Source organism: Sinocyclocheilus grahami, unplaced genomic scaffold (assembly GCF_001515645.1).
Source record: "Sinocyclocheilus grahami isolate Dianchi unplaced genomic scaffold, SAMN03320097.WGS_v1.1 scaffold132.1, whole genome shotgun sequence".
Lineage (NCBI taxonomy): Eukaryota > Metazoa > Chordata > Actinopteri > Cypriniformes > Cyprinidae > Sinocyclocheilus > Sinocyclocheilus grahami.
Window position 1 is genome coordinate 2,294,243 of NW_015505311.1, and position 16,853 is coordinate 2,311,095.

General features: G+C 35.9%; 1 protein-coding gene across 1 annotated transcript; it reads right to left on the reverse strand.

Annotated features, from left to right (window-relative positions):
* Positions 1–2,324: 2,324 nt before the first annotated feature.
* LOC107590751 (FERM domain-containing protein 7-like) lies at positions 2,325–11,794 on the reverse strand. The gene is made up of 12 exons (XM_016279658.1): positions 11,666–11,794; positions 9,285–9,389; positions 7,906–7,948; positions 7,200–7,278; positions 7,015–7,112; positions 6,781–6,895; positions 5,925–6,072; positions 5,723–5,818; positions 5,063–5,226; positions 4,499–4,567; positions 3,867–3,942; positions 2,325–3,792 (listed from the first exon to the last, which is right to left on the reverse strand). The coding sequence occupies exons 1-12, from the start codon at positions 11,792–11,794 to the stop codon at positions 2,752–2,754; spliced, it is 2,163 nt and encodes a 720-aa protein (XP_016135144.1). The 3' UTR covers positions 2,325–2,751.
* Between the last annotated feature and the right edge of the window lie 5,059 nt (positions 11,795–16,853).

The window sequence follows — 16,853 nt, forward strand, 5'->3', positions numbered from 1 at the left end:
GCAAAAGCTGATCTTTTTTTAGATGGTGCATTTTAGTACACTTTAACGTCACATATTATTGGAACGTGCAATAGACTGACTCATCAATGAATTGATTGTTCTGTCAGTGTAGTTTATTGCTTTTCCGTGGATATTATTCACTGGATGTTTTTTTTAAAATAATGTTTGTGTCCCAGGGTTTGACCAAACCTTTGTCTTCCTTTTCTTCCTCCTGTAGCATTCAGCATGTCTTACTGTGTATCTGCACCCTCAAATACAGCGTAGGCACCAAATTATTCTTTGCTTACTAACTAAAAATGCTCAAACATCTGACACAATGCAATATTACAGGTATTTTTGAGATTTCTAACAATCCTTATATTACTTTTGTTGATGCTTTTTTTTAAATCAGGCATCACTGCTCATTATTTGTACCTGTCTGTGGTTGTATAGCTGCATTAATATATTCTTCCTTGTTATAAAGACCTTCAACATTACCGAGTAGAGTAGTACAGGCAGAGATTACAGTTTTGACGACTAAAAAATGCTAGTGAATGTAAATACTCATCAAATAGAATCGCTGTGATTAACTTAATATTTATACTTTCAGAAAAAAATGTGCAAAAATGGTACATTTAAAACATGTACAGCAGCTTGTCACTGGGACAACATTATACCTTATCTAGCTGAAATAAATACACATTAGTACCTTAGAGTAGTAATATGTACCCTTAATGTAATACTAGAACCTTTAATAGGGGTAAGGGGTAAATAAGGTACAAAGTTGTCCATTTAAGGGTACTGCCCAGGTGACAAGCTGTTGTACTATTTAAAGGTACAATTTTTTCCCATTTATTCAGAAAGTCTAATGCGATGTAAATATACCGGCTGACCAATCTCATAGGCTTGTTTCCAGCTGAAATGAACTCCTTGCACTGCACTCTTCATGAAGATACAGATATACAGTATAGTAATAGATATACTAGTACCTGTACCTATTCTGTGAAATGCAGACGTGACCAGTAAGTGTTTATTTTTGCAGAGTTTGATTTGTTTACATGAGTGTGCAGATTTACTCTTTAATTTTTGTTGAAAATGTTATATAAATATCTATATATATTGTTGCACTACATTTTAGTGATTTTGCTAACAGATTCTACTCTTGTCATTGTTGATTTTGTTGTTGATCATTTTTGTATGTTCCTTTGTGACTAAATTGTTTTAAAAAATCTCTAAATATTTGTGTGACTGCTTGCACAATTATAATAACAGACAAGTGTAATGAAATACTGTAATGAGGTGAAACTCATCTGTTTGGTAAGTTTCCAAATGATAACCGATTCAGTGAGTCAAATGTTAACATTTGAAGGAATAGTTCACCCAAAAAAAAAAAAATTGTCATAATTTACTCACCCTGAGGTTGTTCCAAACCTGTATGCATTTCTTTAATCTGCTGATTGCAGAATTTTCATTTTTGGGTAACTATCCCTTTAATGAGACAAACACCAATGCTCTTTTTGGCTAAATTGATTTATGCGACTTGCAGTACATTCAAGGTAGGTCTATACATTTTATCAGTTCATGTGCTTCTGTTTGAGCTACAAGAATGATACAAAAAAATTATGAAATCCGTGATGTGATTTTTGGCATTAAAAGTGTGCAAGTGATTATCTTGGCAGCCAGTTAGAAGTTGAGTGCTAAGGTTAAAGTATGCTAACATTCAACTGAAACTTGTAGTGCTAAATGAGCATGACCTTGTAATAAATTACATACCTCATTTATTGACAAATTTTCACATCCTTGCAAAAATGTTTTTAAATACATATCACTACGGTAGCACACATGTGAGAATGTTTTCCAGCCACACAAACATCTGAAAATCTGTTTAAATTTTCAGCTAACAGAGTAATTATTAGTTACATTATTGTGGACTTTGCTTTACTTTTCCTGAAAATTTAGATTTACTTTAAATCACCACAGAATGATTATTCACTCAGTACATATTATGGAATAATAACTAATTAAAAGAATGACACTTTAGTCGCTGTTTACACACCCCCATGTTTTCAAAATCCTTGGACCACAGTTTTGAAGGATATCCCATCCACTATATTCATGTCTGATTTATATGTTTCGTCTTTTCACTGCGATCTTTTCACTTGATCCATTTCACAAAGCTGTCCTGAATGATGCATTCTTCCTTTTCTTTTTTCTGTTCCATAGAAGAAAGTCAGTCATATAGGTTTGGAATGACATTGGGGTGAGTAAATGATAACAGAATTTTCATTTCGGGGTAACCTATCCCTTTAAAGAAAATTCTAAGCAGCTTACAACAAAATATAACTTTAGATCAGAGTTGCAAATAGACATGAAATATTTCTCTTTTTTTAAATTATTATTTACAGTAATATTACCTCATGTCACCGGATTAATTATGTCCCCTCTCTGTTTTTGTTACTACCCCACACTCTCAGAAAAGAAAAAGAAAAAAATAGTACAAAAGCTGTCACTGGGGCAGTACCCTTTCAAAAGTTACTAATATGTATCTGCATATGTATCATATCCATGGAAGCTTTCCATTCTACAAAAGGTTCTTTAGTGGAAAAACGTTCTTTAGATTATTAAAATGTTCTTCATACTTAGACAAAAATGGTTCTAAGAATGGTTCACTGAAAGCACCTTTGGTGAACCAAAAATATTTTTTCTGTGGCATCACTGCATTATTTGTTGAGCTCCATCAATCATGGCCAAGGTTCAAGATTCTACACATAGCTACAACTTCATCACCTTAACAGTGGTGAGAGTTGTATTCTTCTCATCATTTGGGCAGTCCAAGTCCTCCTCCTCTCCATCCTCTTCATCAAGTTGGAGGCTTCCAGAAGAAAAGCACATCCGTGCCAGAGGACCAGAACGTACCACTTTACCCAGTGCAGGAAAGTAGGGGTAAAAGGTGTCTGAATCCGAATCACTATAACTACCTGTGCAGAGTACACATACAGAAGTGGGTCTTTCTGGGAAAGGGGCAGGACTTAGAGGAAGGTAGGTGGGCCTGGTAAGAATCTGATGTCGAGAAAGGTGTGGATAATATCCCAGCGGGCGGTATTCAGATGCGTAGGCAGTGGCATTTGAGGCAAGTGTCGGTCGCTGATATTTGAAGTCTGGTTGGCTTGAAGCTCGATGTGGCAAACCGGTCTGAAAGGTGGAGTCGTCACTGTAATGGCCTGCTTCCACTCCACTCAAGTCCAGTTTACTATTCAACCCAGCCCTTAGTCCTCCTCTGGGGAACATTCTCGATTCTCCCTGGCCAGTGGAACGGAGCCTTTCCTGCTGCTTCTGTAGTTGTGGTGACAAGCAAGAGGACGGCAAGGACGAGTGAGCAGTTTGTCTGGGCAGGTATTGCAGAGGCACATGGTTGTGATGGGTTTGAGGGAGACGGTCTAGGGATGAGGACGTATGGTCTTGCAGTAGGTACGGGTGAGTGGCGAGTGGGAAAGTTGGCAGCACTGGGTGGAACTGGAGGTGGGGTGTATTAGGATAGAGAAGCACGAGATGTTGGGCGCTAGGAGACAATCTTCTCTTTGCCTTTTGTCTCTGAGCTCCTCTACCACGATGTTCCGCTCCTGATGTGGAAAGGGAACGAAGCTTGGGCGAGGCAGAGTTGCTTGAGAAGGCAGGATTTCTTGACAAGGGCCTGGATCGTTCCAGCTCATTAGCGAACATGACTTCCACAGCGGAAAGACTGCGCTTTGCTACGCCTGTCTGTTCGCTGTGTTGCCCGGCAACGGTTGGGTCGGGAGGTAGATGCTCATACAGCTATGGAAGAAAGAAACAAATTTGAGAAACATGATCCAAAAACACATCCCAAATGTATGTAACTAGTACAATACCTGCTTAGAGACATCAGTCAGTATGTCAGGAGAGGATCTGCACTGTCGTGTGACATATTCAGACTTGCAGTAACTTCTGAAAAAAGTGCAAAACAGGCTCTAGATGCATTGAAAAGCGAACCACTACAGCACTGTTCAATTCCCTAAAGACTATATTCTTGTAACTTAAAAGTGAAAATATTAAAACACATTGCAGTTTAAATGTTCAAAGTCAACTTTACACCATTTGTAAGTTGTCTTTCTCAAAAGATGTAAAATCTGTGGTGTATTTGGCATTGTTCTGTTGGTTCCCATCCCAAATGGTACACTCGATGTGTACTTGGGGTCTTAAGGACTCTAAATGGTCATCACTTGTCCGTTCATGAAATTGTAGGGTGTCCCATTTGAAGTTTTCAGATAGTGTGTTCATGAGGACCTTTGTTTGAGTGGCTCAACACAGTAATGTTGACTCAACCATTGGTGTTAGTTCAGGATTTCCGAATTGTCTAATCCAACAGAAGACAGCTAGAGTTATATAATAATTATATAATTTTTCCTATTCCGATTATTCACACTAGTGGTCCAGAAATTACAAGTACAATTTATGCACAAATGTATTCCCCCAACATAAAACACCCAGTATAATATCTTACCTTTCAAAGGGCAAATGTTTCTTGTTTCCAGAGCCCACACACTCAAGAAGTTGCTTCTGTGTCCTGCCACTACAATACCACAATCATAAGAATAAAAGGAGACAATTGTTACTGACATAAATATTAAATATTGAACAGTAGAGTGTATTGCTGTAAAAACAAGCTGTCATTCTATTGTGACAATCCATTTTTCTGCTGCTAAAACTAAATATTCATTTTTGATATAAAATCCAGCTGTGTATGATGCATCATATCCTGAACATGATCAATGATTGTCAATACATGAATTAAACTCACTCAAAATGAGTTTCTGACATGGTTTCAACACAACATTTTTATTATGCTGCTGTTTTATTATACGGTTTCAATTTCACACATATAAACCAATGACTAAAGTCTCTAGATGTGTTTAGCAAAGAAGATTATAACTACTCTGTTTAATATCTTCATTACAATCTCTCGGAGGGTTTATGGAAGATGATTACGATGGATCATAGCATAAAGTATTAGACTACTGGGGCTTCTCATTGCATTCCATAAATCTAAAGTCTCTCTGTCACATACCTGTATCTGAAACTAGATCCTTTGCTAGACAGAATGGACTTCTGATGTGACTTGGGCTCTTCGACAAGTCTGAAGAAAGCATGATACTCCACACACATTTTCCAGAATGCCTTACACACATCTCTGCCGGCCATGGAAAACTCAACAGTGTCTCTCCTTGAAGACTAACACAATAAGAGTTGAGTGAATGACATATGAGGATTTTACTAAACATTCCATGCAATATTCATTTTGTTGATTTTTAAAGCATTTCCAGACTCAAATTAAATGCTTTCGGCCTGAAGATAGCTTAGAAATATATTCCAATATCAATGGCAATTTTACCACTTCATTGTTGTTGATTATTTAGGAAAATAAACTAAATTTGTGCATCTGCCTTCTTGCATTTTACATTGTTTATCTTTTTTTAATTGTCTAATCATACTGTTATCTCTCATGATAAATTGCTTGTGCTGCTCCTCATTTGTAAATCTGTCAGCTTTGTATAAATTGTTTGCTAAATGACTAAATGTAAATCTAGAAGTTAGCACAAACATTGCAGATATAATATATAAAGATTAAGATTATTTTAAGTGTTGCTGAGGAACTATTTTATACTTTTCCCCACAGATTCCGATGTAAAAAACAGCTGTTGCTATGGAGGAATTGTTTGTGTCTCACCCCAGTCTCAGTGTGGAGTTTGATCAGGAAATGTTTCCTCTTGAAGCTCAGCTTTCGGATCTTGGCCCAGCTGAAGGTATTGATCTTTGTGTTTCCCTGATAACGGTATATTTCTGAGCTGCATTTAAGGTTGTGTATATTTGTTTTTGTGTGTGTTTCCAATTATAAGGCTAAAGCGTACGCATATATTTTTGTACAGTACCTGAAAAACGAGCACTCCCATATGTGTGACAGCGAGGTTGATCCTCATGCCTTCTCCATCATGGGCAGGGTGAGGGCGGATCCCGTACATGTCCATTTTCCGGGCAACCTCCAGCAAATGCACATCTGATTCAGCAGGAGTGTAACCTCTGACCCCAAAAACCATATTATTAGATGTTCAAGTACTCATTTGGGTTTTGATTTGGCGACTTAAGTCTATCATAGCATATCATGTGCATTCAGTGCTGGGTAGTATCTAAATTATATGCAGTCTGGATTATGTAATCAGATTCCAAAAATCGTTTATCACTTACATATGTTTGAAAAGTCCTCCAGTTTTATGGAATTGCACACACAGACCAGCCACTAGTCAGGTGACTATAATTACATGGAAACACAGTTTTTGACCACTGGATTTATTTTAATTTTAGATTTTTATGATTAAATTAACTATTAGCCTTTCATTAACTTATGAACTCCCTGCAGTTCCTTCACAAAACCCAGTTTTGTAAACCACAATGTAATGTTTAATGCACTGCATGTTGTATTTTTATATCAATATGGTACACAATTATCTGATTTAAATCAATGTGATAAAGTCAAAGGTTAGGTCAAAAGTAAGCAGAAATAATAATAAAAAAAATAGTCTGATTACATTACCTAACATTATAATTTGTAATCAGTAATGGATTACAATTTGTAAGTAATCTACCAAGCACTGTGTACAGTATAGGACCTGCATGTTAATGGAAATATTATTATTTTAAACCTTCGACCAGGCCGCTGGATTCCGCTTTTTGGGCTGGCGGGTGGATCCTTACACTGGTATGCTTATATGGTGTGTAGCTGTATGTTACCTGTGCTTCTTGTGAAAGCGAATGATTTTGTGGTCCAAGTACTCTTGGTTTGGCACATATTGCTTATTTTCAAGATCATGAGCGTCCAACTCCTCGTCATAGTCCCCAATTTGTGCTACAAATGGGGACAGAGAGAGAAAGATATAATGTGTATGTGATAATCAAACAAGATAAATCAATCAAGATTTGAAAGCTCTGAATTTTGCTGGCATGTAAACTTTCAATGAGACCTACCTTGCAGTATATGAGAGACCAGCAGGGCGGCGCTGTTATCGTTACAGGTAAGGCTGCCATTTGACAGATCCTGTTTAATCTGAAGGGCAAACAGATACCTGTATAAAAGAGGCAGCTGTCAGACTGAACGCATATCACCTATCACCATCTGTTTATCTGCCTTTAATCATGTGCGTGTGCTTTACCTGGTTAAGCCTCTCTGCAGTTGTCCTGGGTCAGGAGGGAAAAGCTTCACTATAAAATGGAACGCCACATCACTGATATCTATGGGTGGGAAGCACACAATCTAATTTGACCCATAAAACTGGCATTAAGCCAACTTTATTAATAAGCTTAATATTCACTAAAGGAAAAGGATAGTGAAAAGTGATGGTCTAATGGTTCAACATCTGTGATGGTAAATAAAAGGTTCAATTCAGGAAAGACCTGAATCAATAACGGCCAAATACTGACTTCTGAGATTACTTATTAGGGTCTACAGTAAGCATCTAGGGTAGGGAAAAGTGGGGTAAGATGTGTCAGCTGCATTTTTAGTTGTTCATGTAGTTTTCTACATGGCCAGCATAATGAGTGTTATGCCAAAGTGTTTCGGGGTGAGTTTGATCACTAAATTGTTGAATAATTTTTTATGGAAACCCTATTTTATGGCTCACTGTTGTAGATGCTCTATTCTAGTTTATAATGATAGCAGATACCCTAAAATATATTGAGTATATTAAATTAACATCTTAATCCTTGCCAATAGTAAAACTTAAAAACTGGTACGTCATTCCCCATTCACCACCACTGTAAGTTAGCATAAGTATTTGCTGAACAATTAATAATAAGAAAATTAACCAAGTGGACCATGTCACAACAAAACAAAAACACAAATGACACAAGAAAACTCACTTTTGATTTGCTTAGCCACTGGTTTCAGGAGTTCAAGCCAGACCTGTTGAAGAAACGTTAGCAAATACAAAGTTATATCATGAAACTCAAGGTTGACACAGGCCGATAGGTTCTAACTCAATCTGATATAACCACATCATTATTCGCATTGCACAGCTACGTGGTTACTTTTTGCATCAGCAGCTAATGAGCTTGCTGCTCAACATTCAAATACTTGGCTAGTGCTTGCTGTAGCAGTGTGCTTTAGAAACCCTCCAACTTCCCCAGCTCCACCTGTATAGATCTGATACGGGTAATTTCATGTATGTTATACAGCAGGGGTGCCCAACCCTGCTCCTGGCGATCGACTGTCCTGCAAAGTTTAGCTCCAACTCTAGTCAAAAACACCTGCCTTTAATTTTTAAGTGATCCTGAATACCCTAATTAGTTGCTTCAGGTGTGTTTGATTAGGGTTGGAGCTGAACTTTGCAGGAGAGTCGATCGCCAGGAGCAGGGTTGGGCACTCCTGTTATACAGTATATGGGGGTTATTTAATTTATGTAATATGTACAGCAGCAGTATTTTCAACATGCTCACAGCAGCATGCCTGTGGATGTATTGGCAGTAGCAAGTCTCTGTACTTGCTCTGCCGCAGCAACATAGCAGCCGATGTATTCCGCCAATACCAAATAAATTAACATTGCCATGAATATTACCATGCTAAACTTTCAGCGAGTTGTCTTAACATAACTATCTATTTTCAGGGACAGTTCATCCAAAAATGAAAATTCTGTCATTTATTGTTCAAGTGTTCAAAACCATACTTTCTTCAGAACAAATCTGAAGTCATTATTCACTGAAAATTTTGCCATGCAATTAACTAAAGCTATTAACTCAATAACAGCTGCGACAAGATCAACGCAACATGATCAATAAGTTGATCAAATCAGTCCGAATTGTGAACAAATCATTCAGATCAGTTTCTTGAACTGGATGAACCGACTAAAAAAATCTCACTCAAAAGACCATCACTACATATCCTGAAGTCATTGCAAAGAGTTTGGTGGATGTCAAAATTTTCAGTGAGCAATGACTATAATTTCGACTTATGGACCACTTTCTAACATCGCTATTGTGCTTTTGCATCCTTTTTGAAGACTGAAAGTTCTAGACTCCATTCATTATAATTGCATGTAAAAGAGCAACCAACTATGTTACAGAAAATGTATTTTGTGTTCCACAGAAGGAAGAAATTCAATATTGGAGCAACATGAAGGTGTGTAAATGATGACCAAATGTTAATTTTTCAAGGGTGAAATATTCCTTGAAGGGCTATACTCTGCTGATTAAGATCAAATTCTGTTATTGACGTTATTGACAGGTCAAAGGTTTTGACTCACATAGCTGCCAGTATGGTGACGGAACTCCAGGCCAAAGTACTCTTTCTCCAGCAGCTTTAGATGACCACACACCTTATTGAAGAAATCCGAACCCAGAATCTTTCTCTGTGGGAAGATGAAGAAGAATAAATCACAGAACAGAGAATAAAAAACTTTATACATCTTACATGACATTTCAAAATTAATACTGGTCTCAGTGCTGCTTGCATCAATGTTACTTTTGAGTGTTGTGATTGCAGTGTCACTGTGAAATTACTCAGATTTTCTTCTTTCTTCCATCTCTATTACTTGATGTGGGTGGTAATGAGACGGTGATGCGATTTGAGCAGAATGTGACTCTTAGAGCAACTTTCTCTGGTAATTGAATCTGCAGCAACTGAACTCCTCAAACAGAATTATGGGAAAGTAAGATGCTCACTGAGTCAGCCTCAAAATACAGGGTTGCTATCTGATGAATGTGTTTGTGGGCACATATGTGTGTGAGGATGTGTTCCTGAAGCCTGTATTTACTGTGACAGTGGGGCATAGAACCTCCCCATTATCCTGTCAAAGACAAGGAACATGAGAAGAAGATAGAGGGATAAAGTCTGAAACAAGCATAGAGAGGTTGAAACATAGAGCACAGTACAAAGATAGATCCTTGAAATTTATGTCAGAACATACAGACTTTGTAAATACTTGTGAAGACATAATGGATGCTTTCTTGCACTGTTTAGTCAGAACAAATAGGATTTTTATCATCATTGATCATGCACTTTAATTCAGTGCTAACTTTTTTTGTGTATCCAGGAAACACAATCTATATCAAAACACTGAACACTTTACAGAAAATGTGAGTGGTGCTTGTCTGTGCAAAATCTGATGCCATGATGCCAGGTAGAAGTGTCATTTTAATATTATTTATATACTATTATAGTATTTATTAATATGTTGAATTTGCGTTTATTCTTATATTTAAAATTTTCCATTTTAGTTTAATTTTATTTTACAATTTGCTTATTTTGTTATGTGCTTTTGGCATTTGTATTAGTTTTGGGGGTTTTAAAAATACAGTATGCCTTAGTTTATTATTATTAGTAATAGTATTAGAGTAGTAGTAGTAGTAGTAGTAATAATTTTAATACTTCAGCTTACAGTATTTTTCACTGCCTCTTTACTAATTGCCTGTTTTGCCTGAGGATAGGGGGATGTTGGCATGCTCTCTGGAATGAGGACACTCGCTGGCCACAATATTTACCCCTATTCAGACAAGCACATGCCTCACGGCCACTAACTAATTCACTCTCTGTCTTTTTTTTCTGTCTATCCCAAACCCCCCCCCCCCACACACACACTTTATATCTCACCTACTTTTTCTGACTGGTAGGACAAGATTGAGCTGTGTAAAAGCAGTGAAAACCCCCAAGCATGTACGCACACACACACAGCATCCCCCATGAAGCAGAAGCAGCAAGAGGATAATGGGACATGAAATGATGCTCCTTTACAAGCAAAATACAGCTGGACCAAATGTGAGAGAATCCACACACACACTACACACAAAACACATGACATAAAACACACACACACACACACACACATGTATCTACATTTTACAATTATTTACTTTAAATCAAATTGTATAGAAACTTATAAATGTAAATAATTGTAAAATGTTGATAAATAAGTGATTAAACGTCATAATTGTGTATCGCCCTAGTTACCAGCTACACCATACATTAAAGAAACTCTTGTACTTCAGTGATTACAAAATGTAATTATAGTGTAGACTTGTTGTAACACTTTTTACTTCACTGAATATTTCACAGGGTAGGGTTATTTTTGAAAGTCAATGTTTGTATAGGCACATAGCTTGAAGTCTCGGCTACAAAAAAGCTGCATTTCCACAAAGAAAAAAAGAAGAAGAATCACTGAACACATTCTGTCCTTTTTCTGATAGTATGCCTTAATAGAGACACACTATATGCAATAAAATGTAAACTATAAAGCATAAAAAAAGAAAAAAAAAGATCCCACACAAGTGAAAAACAAAACATACAAATATATCAAACCATTATTTGGGCAACAAGTAAATATGTATGTAACAACTTTCCCCAATCTGCCATTTATGAAAACTACAGTTTATCTTTCATTTAAAATCTACCTTCATTATACAGTTGATTCTAGTCTGAAATGTGGCTTTATTGTGTTCACTTGTTTAAACAACAGATAGGCCAAGGCTATAGCAAAAATGTTATGCTACTAGTTAGTTTGAAGACAAAATTCTAATTTAGGACAGCAAACAAAACCACTGCTATAGAAACAAGCTTCTGGATCTTATAGTTACCCATAGCCCCCTAGTGACAACTTGCCCCGGTCTGTATATATATATGATCTCTCACCTCCACCTCGAAAACTCTCTCGCTGTCGTCTAAAACGATGACCGGTAATCGCAGTTTCTCATTCTTCTTCTTCTTCCGCACAACTGTCCGATTGACAGGTGTCTTCTGCAATTCGAACTTATCCCCCATCTTCTGTGCATCTGTTTAGGGTTTAAGCACCACACTTTTGTGTGATAATGTGTGGTTTTAATAAATAATAAATGTTAAAATAATTTAATAAATAATAACTGTTTTTGGGCCCATAATGTGTGATGTTATCCGTTTGATGCTGTAGTGAGGGAGTTGCGCGCTGCGGTCTCGTGACGAGTGTTCAAGCATCCTGTTCTTCAACTGAGCAGCATCAGCAGCACTACTGTATCCGAGCTCAACCCAGAGCATCACATGCTTCACACCACACCGCAGCCACACACACACACACACACACACACACACAAACAATAATATTGTAAAACATTATTACTATTTAAAATAATTTTTACTATTTTAATATATTTTAAAATATAATTTATTTCTGTGATGCAAAGCTGAATTTTCATCAGCATCATTACGCAGTCTTCAGTATCACATGATCCTTCAGAAATCATTCTAATGATCTATTATCAATGTTGAAAACATTGTGCTGCTTAATATACGGAACCTGTAACATTTTTGGATTATTTGAAGAATAAAGTTAAAAAGCATTTATTTAAAATAGAATTTTTCTAACAATATAGGTCTTTATTATCACTTTTTATCAATTTAGCACAATAAATAAAAGCTTTCGTTTCTTTCAAACAAGAAAAAAAAAATTACTGATCCCAAACTTTTGAATGGTAGTGTATATTGTTACAAAAGATTTCTATTGTTGAATAAATGCTGTTATTGTTAACATTTTATTCATCAAATAATCCTAAAAAATTATCACACTTTCCAAAAACAAATATTAAGCAGCAAAACTGTTTCCAGCATTGATGATAAATCAGCATATTAGAATGATTTCTGAAGGATAATGTCACACTGAAGACTGGTGTAATGATGCTGAAAATACAGCTTTTTCATCAGAGAAATTTAAATTTAAAATTATATTTTAAAGTACATTCAAATAGAAAACCTTTATTTTAAATTGCAATAATATTTCACAATATTACTGTTTTTTCTGTATTTCTAATCAAATAAATGCAGCCTTGATGAGCAGAAGAGACTTTAAAAAAAACATTACAAATCTTACTGATCCCAAACTTTTGAACGGCAGTGTGTGTGTGTGTATATATATATATATATATATTACATTTTCGCCAAATATAGAAATATATATATATATATATATATATATATATATATATACACACGCCAAATAATGGGCTGAAATTGTTTTGTGTTTCAGAAATGTTTGCAGTTTAATTTTTGCTGAAAGTTTAAAGCTGAAACTTACCTAATAGCGGGGCATGTTGTCACAAAAGGTCTACATGTGACCTGTTTTTCCCCCTTGGAATTTTTCAATGGCTTATTTATGTATTCTTTTTTGAAGTCAAGACTTGCAGATATGTGCCTACTCGGAAATTAAAAAAATAAAATAAAATAAAAACTATCCTGAGAAATATTCAATAGAGTAAAAATGTGGCAACTAGCCCCAGTCTTCCATATATTGTATTATGGCTATAATATCTGTGGCATGACAAAAGAGAGTAAACCCGTATTTTACGGTTCACGACAGGTTACCATACAAGCATTACTCTATGCATCTCTAACAAAGCTAACATTGGTAGAAATTCTAGTTCAGAGAAATCACGTCAGCTGCAACTCCTAATATTTTCCACGAGGTGGCAGTATTTCCAAATGAATTCCAAAGCAACGACCCAGGTGAAAACAAATACTGTAACTAGTTTCATGTCTGGAAAAAGCGTATACAAATGTAAGATGACATGGAGATCAAACAACGAATTAAAACATGCCAATCTCACAAAAAAAACGTCACACAACTGATCTCTTTCTCAGCTTTTGTGCTCTGTATTCCTCGGCAGGTGAATATAATCTCTTGTTTTGATACGGCAGAGCGGAACCTGTGAAGGGAGCTGAAGCCCGAGCTGACCAGCTGCTACTGTTCCATCACACATCATCATCATCACCGGTTCTTTTAGATTTTCCGAGCACCTGTCTGTCTGTGTGTTTTCCACCGTGAATTCTGAGGCCCGTTTACGGCGACACATTTTTTTCTCTCCTTACGCACACATTTTGCCACAGAACTGCAGCCTAAAAAACAACTAGGCCTAGGAACGTCAGAAAGATGTTTATATGAAGATGTAGCCTAAGTTGTATTTGTACAACTTAATAAAATTAATAACCCCCAAAGCTGAACATAATAGCTAAACCAAATACTGGGCCACTTCTTAGCAATTGTCACTAAATGAAAAGCAAATCAGCTCTAGCCCAGCAAGTTAAAAGGGAACGTTCTGACAAGGGTCTCTCGATGAACATTCTTCCAGTAACATTAATAGAATGATTATCCAAAGATATCTGGTCTTTAATAACGTTTTCAGAATGTTAGCACAGAAACATTATTTACACATTGTTTATGGAACATTTTTCTGAAATATGTTAGTTGGATGTTACGCTAACGTTTTTTTAAATGTTTACTACTTATTAGTATCAGATGGCTCAGGAAACATTCAAAAGTAATATTCCCGTAATGTCTGCAAAGTTATAAAATGGAACATTTACTTACTGTTGTCTCTAATGTTCACATAACCATAAGAACTGGATGTTCTGAACTAACTTACTAACTTAATGGGACCGTTAGCAAAACGTTCTTAAAACTAATTTTGTTAGGTTTGCGGTTGACTCATATGACAATTATGCTTTTTCTCTTTAGCAGTTTTGTGTGTTAGTTTCAAACACCTACTTCACATGCCTGGGGCATGTTGTCACAAAAATAGTGTAGAATGGACCATTTTTTTCCTGGACAGTAATGGTGAAAATGTTAAATATAGGCAGTCAAGATTTTAAAAGGGTATTTACACTTGATGACTTTGCATTATTTTGATCAGATAGCTGATCAAGTGTAAATGCCTTTCAAGGCACATGCAAGATGTGAATGTAGATCTGTAATAGAAGCACATGTGGATATGGTTCACTTAGGTGAACTCATAACTGACTTAAAAAAAATGTCAGTGGCTATCTGCACTGTGCAAATAGCGTTAGATGCTATTTACACTAAGTGGAAATAGCAATGGATTCTATTTACACTAAATGAAAATAGCAGTATTTTCTTAGTGATATGCTATTTACCCTGAGTGCAAATAACAATAGATTCTATTTACACTATGTAAAAATAGCAGTATTTTCTTTGCAATAAATGTAAATAGTTGTTAGAGTATATTGCAGATATTTGCACCTCAGTATTGTAGTACATTATAAAACATATGCAATAATAACTTATTTAATGCAAATTATCATTTTTTATTAAAGTTATCAAAACCTATCCCTAACCCTACCCGATAAACACATTATTATTAAATATGTGATCTGATATGTGATGGGAAAAGGGAAGAACAGGAGAAGAACGAGTTCAGTAAAAGGCGGATTTGAACTCGGGTCAGTTGTGTCAAAAGTTACCGTCAAGCGCCTTACTGCATACGCCACTCCTGCTGTTGTTAAATAGGCATCTTTTGTAATGTCATCCAGCTCAACCAGAATTGGTGGGCAGATTAGTTTAAATAGCTTCTGCCAACAAGGACTTGCACTTAGTGTAAATAGACACTCTGTAAAAAAAATACCCTATCTTAAAAAAAGAGTTCACTGAAGTAAAAAGTGTGCGCTCCACCTATTGCTCTCTATGTCGTTGTGTGTGTACTGATGTGTGTAAATGGCAAATTGTCTCATCCAATTTTTTCTCCCACTTTAAATTTTTTATTCCTTGTTATTACTCATTTTCCACTTGAAGGATATAAAAGCACAAATGCCCAGAAAGGGTTACTACAAAATGTCAAGGGTGTCATTTGGAAAATGTCATACACCGCCTGGCATGAAAAGGGTGATATATTTTAGAGCTCTTCTGTTAATTTAGTAAGCAGTCAGTGGTCCTCTGGTTCATCTCACCCTGGGGGTCTGAGAAAAAATAGACACTGGAAAAGGTCTAAACCATTCCAGTCACTTTGCCCCTGATGATTAATTCACCTACACACTCAAATCAAGGTATTTAGCCAAACATCTGTATTAAACTGGCTTCCCATTAGCTAATCCCCTATGGTTGCTTTCCCCCGTTTGCACAGATGTCGTTTAAAGTTGAAGACCTGCATTTTGTCTGGCTTCTGGTGGTTCAGTTTATGCGGTTTATCATTCTGCTCATCAAATTTGCACTGGATGTTTGGCATCTAATGGTACTGGACCAGAACAATTTTTATGTTGAAGCAAACAGTTAGCCTTTGTTTGTAGATAATGTTGCACAGTAGATGCATAAAAGCATCTTTCTCCATTTACAGCCGTTCAAAAGTAGCGGTATTTTAATTTTTTCTTGCAAGAAACATTAATTTTGAAAGTTTGGGGTCAATGGTTTTTTTTTTTTTTAAATAAAGTAATACTTTTATTCAGCAAGGATGTGTTAAATTGATTTTCAAATAACAGTAAAGACATTTATAATGTTACAAAAGATTTCTATTTCAAATAAATACTGTTCTTTTGAACTTTCTATTCATCAAATGATCCTGAAAATTGCCAATTACATTTTTAAATGTATTAAGACAGTTATTTTAAATTGTAATAATATTTAACAGTAACACTATTTTTTTACTGTATTTTGATCAAATAAATGCAGACTTGGTGAGCATAAGAGACTTCTTTCAAAAACATTAGATTTTTAGACCTTTTATTCAAAACCCACTTTATAATGTGACGAGAGAAACAGGATATTCACATAAAAAAATGTAAAGTGAGACTTGATGAAAGATAATCAAGAATTAAGAATGTGTATTAGAAAAGTAAATAGTGTCGAGCTAGTGAGTTAAAAAAGGGATTTATGAGTGAATCATGTTACATATCTCTAAATGTCCTTCCCTGAAGAAAGAAACTTAATCTATGTATGAAGATGTTCACAAGAAAATTTCCTCAGAGTGGTCCAGCAAATGTATATGCAGCCCTCAGGTATGGCACGTCTAACAACAACAGAAAAAAGCTTTGAGTCTTTGAGCTCTTAATAACTTGTTCACTTCTCTCA

Coding starts and splice junctions, on each gene's coding strand:
- LOC107590751 (XM_016279658.1), bottom strand. CDS start 11,794: ATGGGGGATAAGTTCGAATTGCAGAAGACACCTGTCAATCGGACAGTT. Junction 6,896..7,014: donor GGTCTCTCATATACTGCAAG/GTAGGTCTCATT, acceptor CCCCATTTGTAG/CACAAATTGGGGACTATGAC. Junction 4,568..5,062: donor GGATCTAGTTTCAGATACAG/GTATGTGACAGA, acceptor GTGGTATTGTAG/TGGCAGGACACAGAAGCAAC.